Raw genomic sequence first — 26,459 nt, 5'->3', positions numbered from 1 at the left:
TATAATTCATATTTATAATAAGTTCCAATCCACAGTTGTTTATGAGCAAATGTTATTTAGTTTATAGTTAACTATTGTAATGTTATATGCACTTTAGTGATATTTAAAGTTCAGGTCACAGAAAACATGTCATGTTTGGCATCATTCTAATCCCCTATTTATCCGCAGATGTCCGGTTCATACACCGAAAGGATTGCACATTCCGTATGCTTATTATGGATGATAGTGACTAAATGGTTAGATTGATATTGTCTGTGTAATGCTAATAGACTAGTTTAAACTAGTCCTTGGTGGGAAAATTAGTATTCATCCTCTGGAGAGCTTGGAGGGTGTCATGTGAACTGACCTATGGACTACTTTACACTGGACCCTCCTGAAGCCTGAACCTATGGAAACATGCCAAATCATCTATATTGTTTTCACTGTATCACGGAGTGTATATAACAGGGACTCTGGGACCAGCAGGCAGTCACATTGACCACAGACTTCAGGTTTATGACTGTATGGTGGACCCAGCATTGCGCAGCGTATGTATAGGCTGTACTGTATTTATTTATTGAACTGTTATACTTTGGTAAATAAATTGCTTGTGCTTTGGAACCACACAAATCGCATAGACAATGCTTATTGGAAAACGATGAAAATACTTTAATAGAACTGACAATACACAGAGACAAAAATCACAGAGTCCTGAGATCAAAAGGCCAAACTTTGAGTCATGTGACTTGACTAATTTGGAAGGCCTGAAATATTATGGTGTTGAGTTTCAACTATTTCCTGAATTGGTCTACTCTACATCAGTGTTAACCCATGTAATAGGTACTAACTGCCCTGCAAGGCCATCAGATGTTCTATAGATGGGATTACCCATTTAATTTGGTTCATAAAAGAGAACAGCCTCTATGCTTAATCTATATAATCCAACATCTTTGAGATGCCCCAAGCTAAAAGAGCCACTTAGCAACTCTCCAATACTTGGAAATTGAAGAGGTTCCACCCTCACCAAACTGTGGATTCTGGAGATTGACCTGTACACATGGAGCATATCACTACTTAAAATCGGATAAGTATATTTACTACTTTAAACCCTGTGTTCGCTAAGAATGAGTGGGACTCGTCCTTGCCAATTTCAACGACGAGTCCCACGTATGTTCAGGACCATACTAAGCACTGATAAGGTTAAAAACATTTTTACATAAATCGCTTGTACATTTTAATATCTTCATACCAAGAGGATATTTATTAGGCACTACAGTTGCCAGGGCCCTTCCTTTATCCCCATACAGATCCACTATGGATGAAAAGTAACCTACCATCTCTCCAACTGTTATTCCCTTAATTCCCTTCCACATAGGAAAGAGCTATTGTGAGGGAAAAACCAGAGGGAATTATTCAGCTATGGACATATTTAATTGTTTCCAAGATCACTGACCATATATAGACATATCATGCCAGGTACTAATTCTGAACCCACCATCAGGTACATTTCTCTGTCGTTTGGACCCTGTTCCACCCTTGCCACAAAGCTTGTTTTGAGAGTTTATATCTATGTGATATTTTTGTTGCCCTCTGATATCATTTAATGATCAGACAACCAGGAGGCTGTTCATGATGGTTGTCATGAGCACATCTTCACACCCAGAAAGTAAGCCACACTCACCTTGGAGCTAGAAGCTAGAGTGTTCCTAAACATTAACAGTAATTCGCAGTCAGACTTCCTTTTTCACTGAACCCAGAACTGGAGGCGTCAAGTGGACTATAGTATGGGATTGTCTAGATCCAGAAGTCGTGATGTGCAGATGTAAGGGATACATAAGTTGTAGTAAAAGGGTTAATAATAATGATGACTATCCGCACCAGCCCAGAAGTTGGCTAACTTCACACAGGCATAAAACAGGTGACTTTAAAAATAGTTATATGGCTGTACCAGATAATAAATGTAACAAATGTATGTGTTTAATTATTGGTTTAAAAATCTACAAACTACTGGCACATTTTGCTTGTAAAAGTGCGAGATTCGACTCCCAAACTCTCTATCTGTAAACTACTGTGATTGTACTGTATATAAGCACTGAAAGAAATTTGGGAGGACATCATTAATTATCCAACTAAAGACAGTTCAGTGCTGTATTGTGGGGCAGATTCAACTGGACACGGTGTTCCTGAGAACATTGAAGCCGCGCTTTATTACCAGTTATACGGTAATAAGTAATGCTTACTTTTGCTTGCACCTCTATGGGGCATGAGCAAAAGTGAGCGTTACTTTCACTAAAAAAAAAATAAAAAAAATAGTGCCACCTTCAGGGACCCTACACTGCGATTTTTTTTAAGAATTGATTCTGCCCCTCTATGTCAGTATTAGAAACCAATCCATTTATGTGCAGTGTTTCATAACTCAAATATTATCCTGTTAGTTATCCTGGTCTCCTATATATCTGGATTAATTGGATGAAACACAATGTCAAAACATTGCTCAAATACACTGGTAAGCTTCCAAGGTACATACTGCCCTAGGTTTAGTAAAGAAATACACTTAAAATATCCTCAGCAAACATTCACATTTAAAGCTTTTTATTTTGAAAAATAAAATACAAAAAGGTCAATAAAATTGTAAATGTACATGTTTTCTCAAACCCCAAACCCAACTTCTTTGGAAGTTTTCTTTAAATAATTAAAAAGAAAGCAGTTTTATTAATTTCTACACAATGAACTATAATGGTTGAGTCTGGCAATTTTATGAGGTTCTATCAACCACTCCAGACATCTGTCCTTACTATACCTTGAGTTCTTTATTAAATATTTAAAACTTGTCCAAATTAAGTGACAGATAGTATTAAAATGCCCTTGACGTTGCTAGAGAACACCGCACAGCAGTGGCAGGAATGTTTAGGGTCTCTCTTGTGAATAGATATAGGTGTCAGTTCACTTAAATAACCATAGTGCTTTGTTTAACGTTGAACAGAGTAATGGAACTACTACGTGATTAGGCAATGACACATACAGCAGGGGTGGGCAAACCTGTCCTCAAGGGCCATCAACAGTTCATGTTTTTAGGATTTCTTTAATCATGCACAGCTGAGTTAATCTATTTGGCTGGGTCAGTAATTATCCCAGCTGTTTCTACAGACAGAAATCCTAAAAACATGAACTGTTGTTGGCCCTTGAGGACTGGTTTGCCCACCCCTGACATACAGTGAAGGGGGTGCCATCTAGATTTCAGAATATATTGCACACTGAATATAGTGTGATGCTGTGAGTCAGAGTACAATATATTCATACAAGACATGAACACTGTGGTACAGAGTAATCTAAAGAAATCTTTTTTTCCCCTCAAATCAGTATTGACATTAATGTATAGTGTCATTTATACATTAGAACTCTAGGTTGCCAAAACACTAATGTTTCGTTTTGGTGCTTGTAATGAAATCGGTATCAACACGCGCCCACAATTTAAAATCTACTAAGTGTATGAACATATATAATATATGTTGTGTGTGAGCTTATATTGTTGCAGGAGAGCAAATTTTACCACTGCATGTCATACACATAACTAGACTGCTGGTGAAAAACTATTGTATGTGTCTAAGCAGGGTATATACATTTAATATATACTATGCTGAAATGTAATGCAACCTATATCGCTTAACCACCCCACCTCACCCTAAAAAAACAAAAAACAAAAACATGATGTCACAGCATTGCAATGTTGAGAGGCCACACAGTGATAAGAATATTCAGGATGTAGAGAAATTTCAACAGTTTGCTTTCTTTTTTTCATTGGTCTTTTACTTAAAAACAAATACAGCTGGTAAATACAGTACAACACCACTGCTAGAAGGTAGATGCCTCCTGCCATAAAAAGTGCCTTTACTCCTAGAGGTGAACGTGTGCCCATGTGGAGACAAGTGCTACCAGTACAGACATGGAGAGAGCTCAGGATGCAGCCAACAGATACACATCACAGTCTGTTAGCAGTGTGGAAATCATCATCACAGGTCCATTCCATAGTCAGAAAGGACAACACCTATGTGGAGAATAAAATATAATGTAAATAAACAGTTGGTAAAAAGGATTGTCAAACTAGATAAATAGATCTATAACATTGCATGCAGTAAAGCTAAATAGTTATATATTGGGCTTATTTGATAACATTGTAAAATGTGCACAAACATGCTGTAACCAATAGCAACCAATCACATTCAAGTTGTGATTTTTCTAGCATGATTTAGAAAATGAAAACAAACATCTGATTGGCTGATGTGGGTTATACTTGTGCTTGCCGATAATTACATAATAAAGTAAAATTTCTGGGTTCTGTTAAAACCATTAAACAGGGGCTCGTATGGACAAAGACTAACAGTACTGAGAGCAAGAGTATGGTCAAAAATTTAGCGTATTGACAATATCTAACAGGTAATAGATGGAAAAAGAAAACAAAAATCAAAAGACAATTAAAGCACACATCACATCTTTATTGTATCCTATCCCTTGTTTTAATTTTATTTACTATTTCTGTAAATTAATTTCAATTTGTACTTCATGTGAACTATTTGTTTCATGTCAGGTTCAAAAGTGTAGACCTCCATTACAGGACATGTTTGCCTCCTTAAGTGGCAAACCATCTTATGCAGTAAAAGGTTATTAGGCAGAGGTTAGTGACTGAAAGCTTTAGCAGCTACTACAGGGGCAGGCTATTCCTTTCGTATGGAGAAACTACTTGTCCCTTTGCATAATCTGGAAATGTGTTGGATTAGCTGTGTAGATGGAATGTGGGAGTATGTAACATGTCACGAACATACAACTATCATTTAGCTGGGAGAAAGAGGGAGAGATGATGTTCATTGTTTTGTCTGCATTCCTATAACCTGAGACTCTGTTGCACATCTGTTATATGGTAATAATTTACTGAAAAAGATGTAGTGGTTTATTTACTTAAATTGTAAGCACACAAGCACTAGTTTATAGGTCAGATAGAACATTTATTTTCATGTATTTGCTGTAAATAAGGAAATTATATTATTTGCACTGCAGTTGCTTTTATTGCATCGTTCTTTCCATTTGATGACTGATCATGGGAATAACTAGCAAACGTGACATGGATGTCGTCCAGTATGGGGTACATTATGGGTGGTATCACAGAACATAATACTGAAACTGTGAGACCAGACTCAGGTCTTGATAAACACGTGGAAATTAATAGGATTAAGAAATTGCACAGGGCAGATAAAATGAAGCATCACACAGTACACTTAGGGGTCAATTCAATTCGGCCAAGTTAGTGTATGAATAACGCAGCGATAATTGTATTACCGTTAATACTGTAATTTTAACCCAGATTTTTGCTCATGGTCCCGAGAGCTGCGAGCAAAAATTAGCAGTTAAATTACCGTACTAACTGCGCACTTTTACCGTAGTAATACTTCACAGACTGCGTTGGTATGAGCCCCTTAGGGAGGAAATCAATTGGTCGCGTTACCGTCAAAACGTGGCTGGCGCATCATTACTGTTAATATGGTAATTTTAACCCGGATTCTGCTCACAGCCCTCGGGCCCTCAAGCAAATATGATAAACAGCACCCCACACTGCCCGTTATCTCTTAAGGCTTGTGCTGGTCTTAAAACTTAATAAATATATACAGCACTATGCAGTAAAACAAAGTGTGACTGGATCACTGATAAATTCCTTCTGGTATACATGTATTTAAAGTAAATAGCGCAGGCCGCTTATTTATATAATTGCACATGCACTTATTTTTCATAATGTGTATATTTTGAGATAGGAAATCGTTATTTCTGAGACCAGGGTAGAAAATTATTTTTTCTGTTTTATCCTTTCTAAAGGAAATGACTTATTTCTGATGTATATATCTGATACAATGAGCCTTTGTGGATGGAGGTCTTTTGTGTATTGGGATGTGTTTTGTATGGAAGTGTCATTGTTTGGGGTTTGTAAGGTTGCTAGTGGAAATCTCCAATTAGGCATATGGGGAGGAAGTATGATAGCAGGAAATGCTAACTAAGTTTTGTGATGAAGTGTCAAATGCCTGCTTGGGCCAAAGGCCCAGCAGGGGGTCGTTACTGTGTGGCCTTTCGTCAGAGTGTTCAGGACATCCCAGCGTCTCTAAAGTTTCATAGATAAGTGTAAATGTTGTGGGCTTTTGCAATGCATGTAAATCCATGTTTGTGTAAACACATTGCTTCCTGGTTCTAAAAATAGCCTATGTCCAGACTGGCACTGGCTTGTATTGAAAAGTTGTTCTTGTTTCAGAACACTAGAAAAGTTCCTGTGCGCTCACTGGCTTGATATTTCGGTACTAGTATAAGTATAAGTCAATGCATGAATATGTCAATATAAAACTCTGCACATAGAATAATTCCTAGTCAGCATACAAGTGACCCAAATTTACTAATAATGCGTTTCGTCAAATAGTCTATCCCTTGAGAAAGTCTATCTGACGAAACGCGTTGAATCTCCGCCCTACACTAATCTATTGGCCAATAGTATCTACCGGATGTGACACCAGACCCGGAAGTCAGAACCGGAAGTGCGTTGCACGCTGTTCGTGGACCGCAATCTCTATCTCCACAGTAGCGGGATTGATCACCCGCTACTCCTCTCTTCATCTGTACACTAAAGTTTGTTCGCTGCAATCCAGATTAAGACACCTGGGACCGGAAAACCTCACCATCATCGCCCCACAGTAAACGCAAGTATTGGCCCCACATTGACGTGGGATTACATTATGGACTCACGAACTGTAACATTTCACCAATAGGCTCTTCTACTGCGATAATACATCTCTGCAGCCAAGGTCATTGTTGTTACTTCTATCAAAACGCGACCACCCATGTCATTATCTGAACATTCATTTACTGATAAACCTGAACCAGCATTTTGCTTGATCGCCAGACCACTCATATCCATGATTGTTTATGCACTATAATTATCAAAATTATTATTAAATTTGGGTCACTTGTATGCTGACTAGGAATTATTCTATGTGCAGAGTTTTATATTGACACATTCATGCATTGACTTATACTTTCCTTATTGCCTTTTATTTAGCCCTGTTTATGTTTTATTGTGTATAGGGATATATAATAAATGTTGTAATTTTTATGCCATTTAGCATTGACCTGTTTTAGTGGTTTGGGTATCACAATACCTTGCATTAGACACAATATACTAGTACCGAAATATCAAGCCAGTGAGCGGACAGGAACTTTTCTACTGTTCTAATATAAAACTAGGGAGGGATCCATAGTCCTGTCTGCAGCTCCTGCAACCATCAGGAGGTGAGCGCATAGTCTTTATCCTTTCTTTTTGTTTCAGCTGACCTGATCACTGGTACTTCCTCCAACCAGTGAGAGAGCAAAGAAACATCACTTGCATCAAAGACCTGCTTGAAAACATCTTCAATATTGCTGTATTCCTGTGCCCTGCAGATTAGACCCTAATTCTAATTCGTTCTCCGGCTGTTTCTGAGGTTGGACCCAGCTTTTCCAGTACCACCGCTCTGCCTGCTACCCTGCAGCCCTGGTCAGTGTGATAGGCCAGGGGGGGTCCATCCACAGGAACTCTGATCTATAGAAATAGGTCAGGAATACCAGCCCTGGTACACCAGCAACGAGATACGCTAGCAGCGTCAGATACCCGTAAGAAACCCGGTTCTGGATGCCGGTAAGGAATCCAGTGGTGGCAGCATTTGTAAGCCCCTCCCTACTGCGCAAGAGGGCACATTTGGGATAACGAAAGGGAACGGTGGCAAAGTAAGCCCAGCCGGTTCCCAGCAGCGACAGACAGGGTGGCATAGGTGGTCCATCCTGTCACACAAAGATTTTAAACAAACTACTTACTGATGGAACAACGTTAACCTAATCTACAATGTTATTGATTGTCTGTCACTAGGCGTGCCAAATGTACCATTTACACATACATATGTTCAGTATGATCTGGCAAGTCCTCTTCATTGCGCTGGATTATGTTGTAGTACTAAGATAACTCTACAATACCTGCATATCTGTCCTCACACTGCTCCCTCCTTATTACTTTGTATAGTAGTGCTGATAACAGTGACCGCATTATACCCTTAATTGTATGTGAAAACCTATAAAATGTCATGACAACTTACACAACAGATTTATGATGGAATTATTACCTTGGTTGGGAAGAGGGTCTACTATTCCACTGCTTCAGTCTGTTAAAAGAAAAAAGAATGTTCATAAATTATAAGAAGATAACACTGATTTGTTACTTGCAAGTGTTTTGGAAAAAGTAACAAAAGAAGCATGCAGAGAGAACAATTAGCACAAGCTTGTAACCACAAGTGTAATAGTAAAGCACTATTGTCCCAAACAAAAACTTGGATGACAGGAATATGTTTGTTTTCTTAGTAATGAAAAAACCCTTGTCTACTGTTTTCTGCTAAATGGAATTTTGCTGCTATTCTAAAGTGTAGGGAGCAGGGCAAGGTGACATAAGTACTCCAAATCATTTATGTTCAACTGCTTTAAATAAGGAATAAGTAATGTTAGTACCACTACAGACCTTAAAAAGTATCTGTACTTCCAGGTCCTTATAGAACTGAAAACACATTTAGTTTGTCTTGCTTTTTATCTATTGACTGTCTGATGAACATTACACCAAAAAGGTGAATAACAATCGTGTGCAAAACAACATATTCATGTAAAAGATGGTTTTTTTTGAAAATCAGTTGAGTTTGTAAGGTTTATATTGATAGCCACCTGTTGCATTAGCATTGCATTATTATCACAGAATATCAGGGAAGCATTGGCAGACCCAAAATCTCATAAAGTGAACATTTCTGCTGCAAACTGCTTTCTAATTTATAATGAGCAACATGCAAATACTAAATAAAATATTTAACACAGTTAAGATTAGCCCTTAAAAAGTAAGATAGTTTTCTTAAAGGAAATGCATCATTTTTAAAATGTGTTTCTATGGTAAATTGCAGTAAGATGGACATCCACATGGCTAATGCTTAAAGTCAGTAATGCCTTATTTAGTTGTAATAGTGTACAATTTAATCCATTCCCATTAATCTCAGAGAATGGAAGAGGTGACCGATAATAACCAATAAAATGATGGCGCGTACAGAAATATACATTAGATGCAGGCAGGCTTCCAAGTATGAGGGACATTTTATCATTTACATTTACAGCCTCAGCAAGACCTTTATAATTGTTAATAAAAGTATCACTTTTCCCTGGAAGTGTTTTTACAGTGTCATTTGTACATGACTGCCTGACACACACTCTTTATGTCTGCAAGCCTGCAATGCAATGATTAGTTGTAATATGGTTTAATGTTGCTATATGCAATTAAAATTGAAGGCTGCCTGTTAAAAAAAAAAAAAAAAAAAAAAAAGAAGCTAAACACATTTTAGCGGTTTCCTTTTGAAAAAAAGACTGTGGTTTAAAACAATGTTCTTAATCATTGTGCTGGGTATTGAACAGTCATAATCCTATCTCATATTAGCAGATGTAGAGTTAGTGCAGTTGAGTCAGACATGAACACAGGATACTCTGCATCCAGACAGCTACCATTGTAACTATTTTATACAGACCACAAGAGTCTTTACAGATAAGTGTTCACAAATAGCTGGCTGCCAGAGATGGTGGTTAAAGTGCTAATGAGTGATCAAGAGCAAACCGCATTAAAATGGGGAAATGCCAGAGTCTTACTGAAAGCGTGCTTGGTGTAATCTATTGCGCGTTTCTCTTTGGTGCATTTAGCAGAGCTAATTAATATATCACTCAGATCCACATGCAGCATAAATTAAGCTAACCCAAAATGAACATCTGTGCATATTCCATGGCCTTGATCCACAGGTTGCTAATTGGCAGCACATTCAGCAGTGCAGCAGACAGAGTAGCATTAGAGAAGCAAGTAGTAACTGTGCCTAGATATATGATGGTGAAGGACAGAGCACACAGGGGTTACTCTAACACATGGAGCATAGAATGATCCTAATTTGAAGGATAGCGGCTTTATATTTTCTCTTATTCTTAAAATAGGGAAACAGAAAAAAAAAGACATGCAGAAACCCAAGAAGTCAGGCCAGTTGGGTCAGAATATAGCCGTGTAACATGGTTTTCCCATATTTTCATTTATTACTGCCCCCAAACCAATTAACTGCAATAGCCCATGCAGATATAATCTTGCCTCAGGAATTTTCTTCCCGTGTCTTCTTCGGCTAGAACACAAAAAAACCACATGGACTCTTAATATTTTAATAACTGTGGAAAAGCTCCAGTAAGCAGCAATATCTTCAAGAACATCTACTGATACATTTATCAGAAACAGAAACATATCAAGAGCAATCTCACAATAAAGCATTTTACAGCTGCTGCTTCGTCTGCTACCCTGGTTTATGTGAAATAGTATTTCCATCTGACAGTTATATGCACGTTACACTTAAAAGAGCTGCTGTGATATGTTTTTGTAATCACCGTTTTCCAGCAGTAATAAGAATAGTGCATGTCAGCGAGATCTGTTTTATTACGCTACACATAGTAATGCTATTGTCTGTTAACTGGCCTTCCCCACCACAGACTGTGCCCATTTCAATCTATTATGAAAGCTGCAGCCAGACTTATTCACCTCACCCTTACTTTGCCAATCGCGGTCACTCTACCATTCAGGATAAAACTCATATACTACATCATCCCTAACTATTTTCCGAACAGCAAATTATACTTGACCAAGAACGTGTAGTTATCTTCTTACATATATCCACAGGTCTGGTCTATAGTTATTACATCTGCTCTAGAACTGTCTGACTTGCAACCATACAACTTTTATAAATTTTTCAAAATGTAAACAGTCAATGAAAACTCACCTATGCAGAGAATAGTCCTCTATGCTACCAATTCTTTTTACAACACACTTAAAGCAGCCTACCCCTCATCATTGAAATTGAAAGCTTTCCTAAATGAATTTGCTTCACAAAGTGAGCATGCACATGACACTCTATACAGGACAATAATTCATTGTGAAATATCAAGACAGCCTAAAATATATGAATGCTTAGGTATCAATAATTGGACTTAGGTAAGACAAAATATACGTTGATGGGTAAAATTGAACCCTTAATAGTTTCTCTCTCCCCTACTAAAACTTGTTGTTTTTTTAAATAAAATGGAGCTGAAAACAAAAAAAATTAAAAAATAAACTCTGTTACTCAATAACACTAGTACAAGAACCTCTGTATTGTTATCTATAATCGATCATGCAAATTGAAAAATCTCACAATAATAGTACACCTGATTTCAGGGGTGGATTGACCATAGGCCTTACCGGGAATTTTCCAGGTAGGCCGATGGCCTAAGGAGGCCCTCTGAACCCAGTCTCACGTATTTTTGTCTTTTGGTGCTTTTTTTAAAAACATTTCCTCCCGGCAACGCGTGGGATTGTGGTGGGCGGTGGGGAAATGGTAACACTTCTCCCATCCAGTTTTTCCTGAAGGGGCGGACGCCAGTGACTATGTCCTGGCAGCAAGCAGTAAATAAGAAGGCTGTCTGTCATAGAGAGGGTGCTGCAGAGGATCTCATGTGACTTACTTCAGCTCCGCCCAGACGGATGTCTCCTGCATCACGGAGCTGAGCGGCGCCGGCACAGGTAAGTTAGTAATATAATGAAATGGGAGAAAAGTAAGGGGAAAAGCGACTTCCAAACTCAGGGAAGACAGGAGTCCAGCTCTGACGTGGACATAAGGGTCAAAGAGGAAACCGCAGTGCAGATCCTGTTTTATCCCAGGTGTATGGGGAGCACACGGTTAGATATATATATTATTGCACTTGGCATATTAACCATAAAAACAAGTGAGCTTTATGAATATATTTTCTTCTGCAGCCCTTAGAACCACAACTCACACTTGGATTAGACTAGGTTAGAGTTAGGCTCAGATTCATTTAAAGTCGGGGTGCAAATTAGTGGTCCCATGGGGGAACTTTCAGTAGGTAAGAGCATCGGGTTAGGCTACGAGGAGGTAGGAATAGGTTAAAGTTAGGTTGTGATGAGGTAGGAGGAGGTTAGGGATAAACTGTGAGGAGGTGTTTGGGGTTAGACTATGAGGTGGTAAAAGTAGGTTAGATTTAAGCTATAGTGGAAAGATAAGAGTTAGGCTATGAGGAGGTAGGAGTAGGTTAGAGTAAGGCTGTAGTGAAGAAGCTAGCGTTAGTTTACAGGTGAAGTTAAACTTAGGCTGAGGAGAGGTTATGATTAGCCTGCAGAGCGGAGGTTGTAGCCAAGGCCAGTAGCAGGTTAAGTTGCAGGAAGGCAGATACTTTTAACACTTTCATCATCATCATCAACATTTATTTATATAACGCCAGCAAATTCCGTAGCGCTTTACAATTGGAGCAGATTGGCCATAGGCCTTAATGTGAATTCCGTGGTTTAATGAGGCTCTCACGTGACTTAGTTCAGCTTCACCCAGATGGATGTCTCCTGCATCGCTGAGCGGCGTCATCACAGGTAAGCTAGTAAACTATGTGAATGTTTTTAAAATAACCACTATTGTAATATATTATAATATTTCTATAACTCCCAATTATACCTTTATGGTTGTGTTCATTTTCTCTCATACTATCTATAGCATCTATTCAGAAGTTTGGATGCGGTGCAGTTACAGAACCTTCTCCCCTTGTACCAATATTCATAAATGTCAAAGCTGGCAACCATTGAAATAATTATTTTTATTGACCATTTTTTAAAAACTGCTTACCTAAAAAAAATAAAAAAAAAAAGTTACTTGCACATTATTATGCTGAAAGTAGAAGGGGCACAGGGATTATCAGTAAGGAGGTTGATTATGATATTTCTATAGTACTGTAGATTCAAAAGATAGGTCTGTTTTTTAAGTACCTCTATTTTTTCTTACTGATGTTAAAAGTGTCATCCAGTTTTTTTTACTGACATTGCATAGTAAAATGGTTGGTATGTCTGTCCACTGTGCACGTTATGTGTTGATGAGGGAGAGGGTACCACTGTGTAGAATAGACCATACTTGCCTACTTTCGGCAAGTGTAGTCCGGGAGAGGGGTGTGACTAGAGGGCGGGAGGGGGTGGGGCGCGGCCGAATGTGTCATTTTGGCTCTGCCAAAATATATATACACATACACATCTATAATATAAATGTCTAGTGGCGTGTGTTAGTCTGTCTGTGTGTGTGTGTGTGTGTGTGTGTGTGTAAAAAATAAAACCAAGCTGCAGCGCCACCTGCTGGGCGGAGTTATACACTGACCTACTAAATTCTTAGTGTGTGTGTAAAAAAAAATTCAGAAAGGGCTGAAATTTGGTATACTAAGATGTTTTTAATTTGTTAATTTAATTTGTTAATTGTTAAAAGTGTTTATAAAGATTTTAAAAATATATATATTTCTTGAAGGAGAAGTGACAGTGGGGAGTGGTTGGTGGTTGCCGGGGGTGACAGTGGGGAGTGGTTGGTGGTTGAGGCCTGGGCTATGGCCCAAATGCATGACAAGAACTTTTTTAACACCTTAAGTAGCTTGATTTGACTAGAATGCATGAGTATCATGCACGGGTTAACTTACGGTATATATATATATATATATATATATATATATATATATATATATATATATATATATATATATATATACACACACACACATATTTGTGTTGTTTGTCACATATAGTACTGAGCAGTTTAGTCTAATTTTCTTTCTCAGCCGTAGTGCCAAATGATACACAAAATGGGTCTTGTTAAACCTATATAATGAGCTCAGAGAAAGCCATCTCTAAGCTAGAGCAGAAATTAAGTCTAATTCTGCATGTTAATGAATGCCCCTAAAAATCCACCCCTTCAGCTCATTAATCTCACTGCACAAAATGAAATCTCATTTCTGCACCACTACAAAAAACACAAGGCACATCAGTGTGGCCAGACTGTGCACTTTTTGCATACACTGTATTATTATATGCTACAATATGGCACTGGCCATGCCCTCAGTGGGCTGACAATGCCCCCCAAGTCACACTCAGGTGGCTGGCCACATCCCCTCTGGTGGGCCCCTACCATGACATCCCCCGGTGGGCCCTTCATGTCCCAGTCCGACACAGGTTGGAGGCCATGCAACAGCTGTTTTCTCTACAACGTTTGCTGTAATAAATGAGCCAGAGCTTCAAAGAAAGAAGAGGGTCTGCAACCCCTGACACATTTGTTTGCAAACTTGATAAAGGTTTCTGAAATACACAGCATATGTTTTGGGTTTTTTTTAAGCTGGAATTGTAACCATGAGGCAGAATATTTAACCACACGGATTTTCACAACATGTTATTACAAATAGGGGATGTTAACAAAAAAATGCCAACTTTTTCCTTTGACTAGAGACTGGCAACATAAACAGTGTCTAATCATAATACAACACAAGGATCAATAATTAGTACCTGAGGCACATCTTTCAGGAAATCCGGAAGTTGAAATTCCCCTTTATAGACCTGAAAGACAAAACAAGGTATGTAAAAAAAAATTACTAAATGGTGTACGAGTTATAAAAATCCATGGAAGACCAATTCTAACAATCAGTCCTTTAAATATTATGCTAAACTATCACTGTTACCATGTCCAACTAAGCAGTGGCAAGTGCAAAGCAGGTCTTTTGAATGATGAGCTGAATGAGCAAAACATATAATTACTAAAGGTAGTGCCTGTGGTTACATTAATCCCCCCACTTCAAATATATAGGTGCACAATTCAAATGGTTTTTTTTCTATAGTATATACATATATTATAAATGATCTTGATACTTTATGCAAACGGATATAATGATATTGAGCCACACGTCATTTAGGGGGGGCGGATGTTGTGCAGTTGCTCTCCCGGCCGGACACAAAAAAGGCTATTTTGGGCTGTACAGGGACCGGCCCAAGTCTATTACTTTGTGGCTGGTGCCTCCTCCTCTGGGACCAGTCACCTTCCATCATTGGCCGCCGATCCGCAACCACTCCCCCTCTCCCCTTGTGTGGCCTATCATATGACTCACATGGGACGCGCACCAAGTGACAGGTGCCGTTCCATGTGTGAAGATCAGCGTGCATGGACGGAACAAGGTAAGTGGTGTGATGCTGTCAATATAGTGTGTGTGTGTGTGTGTGTGTGCTGGCAATGTAGTGTGTGTAAGATGTCAATATAGTGTGTGTGCTGCCCATACAGTGTGTTTGTGCTGTCCATACAGTGTGTGACATGTCAATACTGTGTGTGTAGCATGTCAATATAGTGTGTGTGTGTGTGTGTGTGTAGCATTTCAATATAATGTGTGAGGGAAGGGGGAGCATGTTTATATAATGTGTGAGGGAAGGAGGGTCTTAATTTAGTGTGGGAGGTAGGCTATTTAATGGTGGAGTGCAGGAGGGGGCTAGTTATTTAATGGGTGCTATTTTATTTGTTGGGTGGTGGTGGAGCAATTTGATTTACTGGTGAGGCTGTTTGGAGGGAGAGAAATAGGTTTATATATTAAATGTGTTTGCTATTTAATGTTAGGGTTGGCTGGAAAGAATAAGAATTATTTCGCAAATGAGAATATTATTATTTTAAGGCTAGGGTTGGAGGGAGGCCTAATTATAAAACGTGGGTGCTATTAATTTAACACCGGGACTGTTTGGAGTTTTCTAAATTTTATGTACCCATTGTTTTTTCCTAATAGGACATCTAACATTCTAGGATCCAGATAAGCAGTAAATAAGTTAAGAAACCAGCATTCACAAGTGGTGAAAGTGACAAAAACAGGTAGGAAAGAACAGGACAGTTTGCCAACTGTCCTGCCTCTGGTGGGACAGTCCCGAATTTGGGTTACTGTCTCACTTAGGACAGTTGGGAGGTATGTCCTGCTTTACACTGTACTACTTGTGAAGGCAGAGCTGCATGCACCTAACTGTAGTACACACAGTTACATCATAGGGGGTTACCCTGTCTAAAGTGCCCAGGCCCCCCAGAACCTTAATCCAGCTATGGGCCTGGGCATAATATATAAATATATATATATGGATTAAGCAACACTAAAATATACTCTTTTTATATAGATAAATATATATTGTACCAAAATCCAACCTTTAAGGATGGGCCACTACTTATGGGCCAGTGCTGTGTGCTTGCCCCCCAGGCTAAAGTTTGCCAGCCCTCTCTGCCAGCCCTCTCCTGCACACGGAAAAGGTCACATTTAAATAATATGGATTTTGTATAACTGATGCCCTACAATTGTTAAACACTGAGCACAGATAATTTATAACAATGTAGATAGAAGAGGTATTAGTTATGAACCAGACTCTTATAAAAATCCTCAGAGAATATATACCGTATATAAAAGAGGTTGTTCAAATGCTGCACATGGAAAATGTTAGTAAATCATGCCCCGTAGGGATATGCTTCCAGTAATGTCCTCTTTCTTCATTGTCTTACAAATGGCTACAGAGTATTTTACTTTCAAAAACAATTAGTAATAAAATAATTAAATAGCACAAGATAGTGAGGAAAGACTAGAGATCATTGGAGCAATGATAAAATTCACAGTATATGAAAGACGAAGTGGAGTCCTGTGGTCCTAACGGGTGGGGTAGGTTTTTTCGGCAACACTAATGCAGACATAAGTTAGAGCGACAAAACAATTACGATGTGTATAAAAGCGACAAGGAGTAAAACTAGATTTACTAACTAATAGACATACCACAATCTCCACAGGCTGTATGGGCGACACATGTAAATTTAGACTGTGTAAAATCTCCCCAGTAATATTGACGTAATTTCTAATGAACAGAGTAAGACTGACGGTTTTAAAGCGACAATGGTCGGACCCAACGCATGGATTACATTATACAGGGGGCGGACCCGACCATTGCCACCATAAAAACGTCAATCTCACTCTGTCCATTAGAAGTGAAGTCATTATTAGTGGAGAGATTGTACGCGGTTGAAATTTACATGTGCCACCCATACAGCCTGTGGAGATTGTCTATTATCTAGTAAGTCTAGATTTACTTCTTGACGCTTTTATACTCATCGGAATTGTTGTGTTTCTCTAACTTGTGTTTGCATTAGTGTTGCCTAAAAAATGACTACCACTGGTCCTAACATTCTGCAGAGGACATACATCAACTCACAGTCTACGCTGATGCAAAGGTCACACTGACATAAACTAGATGGGCAAATCTTCATGAATGTGGCAACAAGCTCTATACATAACTATATGTCTGAGAAGGCTCTCCCCATTTCCAGAACTAGCAAAAGCATTTTTTAAAACTGTCTTTTTCTGACTGTAAAAGGCAAACCAAGGAACTGCTCAGTAATAGTGTACATAGTGCGTTCATATGGAGTGTAAAGCTGGGTACACACTGCACTGTTTTCAGCAGATTATTGGGCCAATCAGACGATAAACGACTCGTTGGCCAGGTATCTTGTGAGTGTGTATACTTACACAATGATCTAAAGTCATCCCAAAGTGCAGATCATCGTTTAATTTTGTTGGTCATACTGTTTAATATTTTCGTCCCAATCACATTCCGATCCCCCTGCAGCATCCCCTCAGCTCAAATCACAACTTTGACAGCAACAGTGTATGCATGGAAGTCAGCCTGCATAGTGATTGAATGCCTGCTTTCCATCCCTCCCCACCCTGCTGTTCACTCGCATTTAACCCTAAAAATCACATTGTTTTAAAAACACACACAGCATTTAACCCTTGTTACCTGCCACACTGAGGGCTGTTAAAACTCTCTCCCATGTCACGATCTACTCTCATACCTTCTGAGCGCACCCACTGTACCAGACGGTAACAGGGACCTCCAGCACGCCTTGCTAGCAACACAGGGGTTAACACAATGAATTGAACAATGTGGCTGTGTAACGGGCAGGAGAGAGGGCGGGACATGCTGTAACCTCACGCATCAGCCTGACACTTCATGGCCAGGCAGAGACCTGCTGGACATAACACTCACAGATGAAGAGCACAGATCAATGGTAAATCTTGTGTAGTGTGTACACCTGAATCAGCAGACTGATCGGGACTTCAGTTGTTCATTAAATCGTTACTGATAACAAATTGGTCTAAAGTGTTTGTAGTGTGTACCCAGCTTAACACTATCCATTGTTTGCTAATTAGAAAAATCAATATCACAACTTTTAAACTGAAGAACAATATTTTTAGCCTGCAGCTCTCTGTGAATCACTCTCGTGCTAATTGAGTACTAAAGGTTTCCCCAATATCTATTACTAACTTCAGATTACATTGAAGCATCCTACTAAATTACATTGAATAGTTTTATAGTGACATCTACTACAGGTACTTGAAATTAAACAGTTTCAGAAAGACAGTGAAAGAAAATGAAAATGGCCAAGTCTGCTGCTCAAGGAATATTTTTTGCATAAATACTTTGGCATGGATAAACAATGGAGCAAGTCGATTATGGTTCCATAACAGTTACTGAGACTGCAAAATATATCATGCTAACTTAGCCTTAATTAATTGTTTAAAAGCTGCAAACATTTTGAAAAAAAAAGACAATCTGTTTTACAGCACTCACATAGATCAAGATATTTTGTGAATTTGGTGGATGAGTTATCCTAAGGAGTCTGTCAATTTATGTGATTATGATATAACATGTTGCATTGAAGGAATGCAATGTTTTTCAAGATAAGGGACCTCATTATTTCCTTTAATCCTTTAGCCTTTTGAAGAAGTCACTTGCAAAAATCATGGATTGTTGCTATGATAAATGGAAAACATTTTTCTAGCAAATGATGTTTATATATAGTGTGATTAAAAGAATTTAAACTACTGAAGTTCTATTGAGTTCTAGATCTGACTAGCGATGGTGTGAGACGCAGAGTCCTGCCCATTTATACCTTCAAAACTGGCTTTTGACTTGACACTACCATCTTTGCTCCCTGTAAATACTAAACATTAATTGATGGTCTAAATGAAAAGGAAAAATTGCTTCTGCTGGACAGTAGTCACTGAGGAAAAAGTCTCCCCAAAGTTTCAGCTCTGGCACCATAGAAGGCTCAAAAAAAATGTAGGTGCCTTGTACCTGACCACGATTATGCTCCAGTGCCTATGAGTATTGAATCTTGGGCAATAACTCTAACTGTGTCTGTTAACCAATGCTCGCTACTACTGTGTACCTCTGTCTTTGACTCAGACTATGGCTATAGATTATCATCTGGCTATACTTTGTATCAGACCTTTGGCAGTGACCCTGACTACAGGTACAGATACGGCTAAGGTGCTTAGCTGGGTACACACTACACTGTTTTCATCCAATGATCGGCTCAAACAGCCGACATACGACCGCTCGTTCAAAAGTCGGGTCAGTGTGTGCAGTGACACGATGGTCGAAAGTCTGCCCAAATGGACGATTATCGCCTCATTTGGTTGGTCGTACCGTTTAATATTTTCGTTCCAATCTCGTTTCCGCTGTGTAGTGTGTATAAACTTCTGACCAATCCACAACAGTGAGTACGAAATTACAGTCATTGCTCACGACAACATGGCTGTAAAAAGTCGCTAAAGGGATGTCCGCTCTTCCCTTTCTCGTCCTCAACAAGGCTAGTGTGTATGCAGTCCATGGACCGAGCGATCGGACCATCGATCGCATGTAAGATCGATCGGCATAAAAAGTTGGTCGAAATTTCTGTAGTGTATACCCAGCTTAACCCTGACTACAGCTCCTAATAAACTCCAGTTCCTGCTGTGTGCCAAGTCCTGGGCTGTGATCTTGTTTATCTGTACAAAGTTATTATCATTACACAAAGTTTGAGCCATAGTTGCTGATATTCTCCAGACTCCTGATTACTATTCCTAGGAGACATGCTTGTGCACAGAGTTGGTTTGTCTTCTACTGCATATAGACCGATCAGCCACAACATTACAACCACTGACAAGTGAAGTGAATAACATTGATTATCTCCTTACAATGGCACCTGTCAAGGGGTGAGATATATTAGGTAGCAAGTGAACAGTCAGTTATTGAAGTTGATGTGTTGGAAGCAAGAAAAATGGGCACGCCTAAGGATCTAAGCAACTTGACAAGGGTCAAAATGTGATGGCTGACGATGGGGTCAGAGCATGTCTAAAATGGCATGTGGGGTGTTCCCGTTATGCAGTAGTTACTATCAAAAGTGGTCCAAGGACTGACAACCAATGAACTTGGCACCAAGGCTCATTGATGCGCAGGGGTAGTGAAGGCTAGCTCGTCTGGCCCAATCAGAAGAGAAGAAAAACAGAAAACTCACTTGTGACGATTATGTACTATTGTTTGTAACCTTGCAATGTAATCTCAACGTGTGCTTTGCTAAATGACATAAGTCTGAACCTATGCAGGTGTCAATAATCCCTTGAAATTAGCCAGACCCAGAGATAGATAAGCATATCTGAGGAGTTTTATTGTATGCAGAGGATGTGGACTTGACCAGACACCCAGAGATGAGAACTCAGGCCCTGTGAACATTTCAGATCTCAGAACATCCATAACTCACTTCGGAAAGCTCTGTGTCATTTTGAGAATCAAACTGACTTGAAAATGTAATTCCTAAGGTGGGGGGTAAAGAGGCATGTAAGAAGGGTTTAATATCTTCTGCTTTAGACATTACAGTGTGCATTTTCATGAGGGGGTTTATCAAGACTGAAATGTCTCATTTTTCTCAAATGTGTTCCCTCACAAAAGCCAGTCTTAACTAGTAGGTAGCAACTCAGGTTTTATTTCCCATTTTGTTTCTGAAACTCATTTGTGCAACTTATTGTATGTCTTATTAACTTTTTTGCAACTAAGCCTTGGAAACATTTTTTGGATTAAAATGAATTTAAATCTAGCGCATTCTCCATGAACTTACAAAGCCCAGAGAGGCTCATACTACATGTGTATGTGATTTAAGTGTGAAACATTAATAAGAGGTTTTGGTGAACATAAAGACACCATAGTAAATCCTTTGTGGTGGCAGAAAATGTGTATTCTATGCTAAGTGACTAAGGTGACGCCAGTCACGGCCAGCTGTTTAGATTGCTGTATATGAGACAGGCTGGGTGTTTGTGACACCACTGAAGCACAAATTGCTGAAAAAGTTAATGTTGGCTATGATAGAAAGGTGTCAGAACACACAGTGCATTGCAGCTTGCTGTGGATGGGGCTGCATTCACGCAGACCGGTCAGAATGCCCATGCTGATCACTGTCCACTGCCGAAAGCGCCTACAATGGGCACGTGAGCACCAGAACTCGACCATGGAGCAATGGAATCCCATTTTCCTTTACAAGGTGGTGATGTTGCCTCCTAATCACCCAGATCTCTGTGGGATGTGCAGGAAGAACAAGTCAGGCCATAGAGGCCCCACCTCGCAACTTACAGGACTTGAAGGATCTGCTGCTAACGCCTTAGCGCCAAATACCACAGGACATGTTCAGAAATCTTGTAGAGTCCATGCCTCAATGGGTCAGATGTTTTGGAGGCACGATGGGGACCTACACAATATTAGGCAGGTGGTTTTAATGTTGTAGCTGATCGATGCAGGTATTCACCATCATATAGCCACCGGGGTCCAGGGGGAAGAATTCAACTGAGCAAATAATCTACAACATTTGTTAAACTAGTATTGTAGGTAAATGTTTGGGATAAGAGCTGCCTTCTGCTGTTATTTTGTTTGTTATATTCAGGATTAGGGAATCTTTTAGACAAACGCCACTATTACCTTCAACTGTTCTTGAAGATAGACATATATTATCATCATCTTTAGCCCTACATGTATATTTTTGTTCTGTCAGGGATATGATACCTGTAAATCTTATATTGTTTATCAAATACAATAGCTGTGCTGATTACTTTATGTAAGTGAAACATAAAGGACTTGAGACTGCATCTCAGCACAAATCTTCTATTAGACAAGCTGTGACTCCCTTATCAGTACCTAAACATCTTATTGAACATCCACATACAGTTAATAACTACATACTAGGTCACTGAAATATTGGTAAATTGAGACAAGGAGGTTTCAGATTCTGTATACTCAGTATTTTTGGATTTAAAAACATTCACTGCCCCCTATAGGGCTGAACAGGGATTTTGACTTGTATCTGATTTTGTGTCAGCATCCAACTGTTGATTTCCCATCTGTACTTTTGTTTTGTTCTACATTTGATGGAAATCAATAAATCAATCTCTGCTTTCATTTAGGATGTTTTTGTTTACAGTTCTTCATGGTAAATGTACCTTTTTAATGTATATATTATTTTGTGTACACATTGTGACATGATAGATTAATTGCTAACTGAACCTTGATTGTTGTGCTAATATGTACACTTGTGAATGCTAATTGTTCCATTCTGCTTTTGGACTTGACAAATGGTAGACCACCCACAACATTGCCCTTTTCATAGTCACAAGAGATGCATAATGAATATATTTATCTGTAGCGGTCACTCTTGTTTTTTTCTAAGCAAATTGGCAGCGGTTGCAGCCTGACATGTTCAGTGTGCTACCATTATATACATCTATATTCATGGAGGGATTCAGATAAGCATTTTTTTATTTTACATGTTTATGCATGCATATTACTTTTCTTTTACTTCATAAAATAATTTGATTTAACATACTACACATCTGGATTTTTACCTTTGCTCTTTCCTGTTCAAGGTTATCACCTATGTCCAAATTAAAGAAGAGGCAATGAGGATCTAAACTAAATCCGATAAGCCTGTTTTCCATGTATTATTTGGTACATGACTGTTTTGAACCTTTATTGTTGAGCACATATTGAGAAACCAAGAGAGAGAGGACACACATTGTATACTATGAAACACTCCAACTGCCCCTTAATAATAAGGTAGAAGCAACACTGCATCACTGCAGACATGATACAGGTCATCTTTAATTTGGTGATGGGATAAAAGTACAATATGAACCCATAGCATTTAAAACACACACATCTGACTCACAGTTGTAGACTTTTTGTTTTACAAACTGTGAAAACATTTCAGAAACATGCAATGCAGAAAACATATCACTGACTCTCAAGCACGATGGTATCTGCATAAGAGAATTACCTAGTAGTGGCATCCTAGACTGAACCTGATAAAGGTGCACTGACTTATTTATGTCCTTAATATTGTCGTATGTTTAGCAATTGCTTTCTTATGAGTTATTTTAAAGTTGTCTGAGGCATGAAAAACATTTGTGAACGGCGAAGTCCATTCATCTGGACTGGCAAGGTAAAAGCTATAGCTTCCATAAAACATCATAATTCTTTTCCTTTCAAGTTGTGCGTCCCTATTCAAAGGAATGCTTAGTGTACTGGTAGCCATGTAGGAAATGGTAGAAACAGACATTAGAGCGGATATCAGGGAAGGTTAGAAAGACACCAATTAATTTATAAAGTCAGTATCTTACTCATAAAGACATGGTGGTTATAAAGGACAGACAGGCCCGAAGCTCCCATTAGGCAAGGTTAGGCAGTTGCCTAGGGCGCCGGGCTCTGATGGGCGCCACAGAATTAAAAAGCATTTATTATTGTAGTTTAAAACTGTGCGGCGACCGCTGACCATACCTTCCACGGCGGCCATCACAGCTTCAGATAGATCCACAGGGAGGGGGGAGGGGCTATGGATCACCACCGCCACCCTCCCCTCCAACAGCTGATGGGGCGCTCTGTCTCCTCCCCTCCACTCACTGATTGTCGGGCGTGACATCATCATCATCACGGCCCGACAGTGTCAGTGAGGGATGGGACCCGGCAGAGAGGACCAGCTTTATGGAGCCAAGGTAAGGAAAGACGTGGGGGGGGGGGCGGATTTTGACATTGTGCCTGGGGGGATACCGGTTTTTGACATTGTGCCTAGGGCGCCGAGGACCCTAGCACCGGCCCTGAGGACAGATTTAACAAACATGAGTACAAAAATATAATGACACATATTAACAGTGACAATAATACAATTAAGCATAATAATGTCTTCATGGATAGTCATGAGCTAGCAATAATAGCATGGCGATGGACTAAGCTTAAAACATGACTAGAAGGTTGTGAAAAGAAGGTAGACATGAAACATAAGTAGGAGAGGACGCTGTCCGTTACTGCTTACAACCTAGGGTCTAGAATCAGTGGCACCTTATAGATAAACTATCAGAAAGCAATAAGCTCTGACTTAATTGTTACTTCCTGTTTCAGCGACAGGCCACAAACAGTTCCCGATAATAAGATTATTTGTACACACTGGTAGTGAAGACAGGACTGGGAATAGCTCTGAACTGTTATGATGCAAAACAAAAAGCCAAGCAAAATATTAGTGAAATAAGTCTGTCTTATGTCCAATAACAGCTTGGTGGTGGGTGAGGGAACAATGATGTAGAGGAAATTTATAAAAACCTATACTAGATATAGTTTTTATAGATTTATTGCAAATGTTGCTATAGATGTATCTGGCTTGCGTCTGCTTCTGATAATACCTGAACCTGGCTGTCATCATTCGTACACCTACAAGCTGAGAAATGTTGGCAGACTTCTTAGATTTTGTAATAACACCGCTGAGATTGTGGTGAGCAGGGGCGCACGCAGGGAGGGTTTCTGGTTCTCCAGAAACCCCTCCCCTCCGTGAACGAACGGTTCCTTGCCATTGCCCCTACACAGCACTGTACTGTACAGCAGCTGCGGCGCAGTCAAAGAAGCGTCCGCGGCGGTGCTGTATTGTACTACAATACAGCACAATACAGCACTGCCGCGGACGCTTCTTTGACTGCGCCGCGGCTGTTGTACAATTCAGCATCGCTGAAATGGAGCTGCTGCGCATGCGCGGCAGCATGCGCAGCAGCTCCATTTCATTATTAAGGGTTTAATCCTTGAAGCCACTCGGCCACAATACACATCTGCAGGTCTCTAAAGGTTCCACTGTCCCAGGTACTTAAATACGGTCAAACGTCTCTCTTGTGCACCTCAGCCGTGTATGTCTTCCACTCCTGTGTAACTATAGGTGGATTTATTACTTTTGAGCAAAATCGTTGTTTTTACAAATGTCACAAAACAAATATCCATAGTACAGTATGTATTCTGTACAGTCTTAAATACATGATACATATGAAGAAGTATGTTAAGGACACATACCTCACATTAGACATTTTATATAAGAGATAGTCAAGTAAATAGCAGCAATGTCCTTACTGGTTTGCAGATATATCACACCATCAGCACTTAGTGTATTACTGATCACGGATACCACTGTTATCTTATAGAGATTTCCCGGAAAGAGGTCCTTGATGGTAAAATTGGTGTATGTGGTGGTATTAAGTTATTAGTTTAAGCCATGGAGAGTGGCCAAGTAACGTGGTGCTTTTCCAAGGACATTATGAGAACCTCCATCGCAGATAAATAATATTTGATACTGTAATTATGTTCAAATATCTCTGCTTCTCACAAGGGTTTTTCATCCTGGTGTGTGTGTGTGTATATATATATATATATATATATATATATATATATATATATATACACACACACACACACACATATATATACATATACATATACACATACATATATATATATATATACACATATATATATATATATATATATATACACATATATATATATATATATATATATATATATACACACACACACACACATATATATACATATATATATATATATATATATATATACATATATATATATATACACATATATACATACATACATACATATATATATATATACATATATTTATTTATTTATTATAGGAACCCCCCCCCCCCCTTTAAGAATCCCGCATGCTGGGTGCACCCAAACTCAAATGAATTGGTCTCTCTATGCAATCGGAGTATTTTCCAAAAATCTCCTCCACGTGATACAAACATTTTAGATGATCAATTTAAAGAGAAGGTGATTAAATAGAATACACACTACAAAATGTTAAGATTTTGTATTAATTATGAGGTTTTATGGATCTGTGCCAGTTTCATGGCAATCTACTACATTCAACTAATTCATTTTTTTATCTTGACTATTAACAACATTATCAGAACTCTCCATCTGCAATAAGGTTAAATTAATTTCAACTGCAGCACTTTAGTCTTACAAGCAGAGTGGACATAATTAAGACACCGACGGAAAACAATCACTGCTACAAGGGTAGTTAAAACCACAAAGAAACTACTTCAGGCTGATAGTTTACACACAACATCATGTAGGTAGAAATAAACCTAGAATATGTAAATACAATAGTCCTTAAAGCGCTGAATGTGCTAATAACGCTCTGCCGCTCTTGAAGGGTACCTGGTATCCCCCTGAACAATAGCAATAGAAACAAACTAAATATATCAGCACACAGGAGTTACTAGTATGATACATGGATTCAGAGACTATGTGCACAGAGTATTATACCCATGGATTCAGAGAACTCCTGTGCGCTGCGGTATTTATTTTGCTTCAGAAGCGAACCTAT

The 26,459-nt window shown here is 39.0% G+C and overlaps 1 protein-coding gene across 2 annotated transcripts in view; it reads right to left on the bottom strand.

Moving 5' to 3' along the window:
- Positions 1-2,554: 2,554 nt before the first annotated feature.
- Positions 2,555-26,459, bottom strand: part of TPST1 (tyrosylprotein sulfotransferase 1) — a 76,576-nt gene continuing 52,671 nt past the window's right edge. The window contains exons 4-7 of one of the 2 annotated variants that reach the window (XM_075195034.1): positions 14,435-14,485; positions 10,187-10,217; positions 8,160-8,198; positions 2,555-4,024 (exon numbers count right to left, since the gene is read on the bottom strand). In XM_075195034.1, coding sequence (XP_075051135.1) covers positions 10,188-10,217; positions 14,435-14,485 — 81 coding nt within the window. In that variant the 3' untranslated portion in view covers positions 2,555-4,024; positions 8,160-8,198; position 10,187. The remainder of the gene's footprint in view (positions 4,025-8,159; positions 8,199-10,186; positions 10,218-14,434; positions 14,486-26,459) is intronic. The other variant, XM_075195035.1, reaches the window with a different exon arrangement.

Source organism: Mixophyes fleayi, chromosome 2 (genome assembly GCF_038048845.1).
Source record: "Mixophyes fleayi isolate aMixFle1 chromosome 2, aMixFle1.hap1, whole genome shotgun sequence".
Classification (NCBI taxonomy): Eukaryota; Metazoa; Chordata; class Amphibia; order Anura; family Limnodynastidae; genus Mixophyes; species Mixophyes fleayi.
The sequence above is the reverse complement of the archived record's forward strand: the minus strand, read 5'-3'. Positions and strand labels throughout refer to the sequence as shown.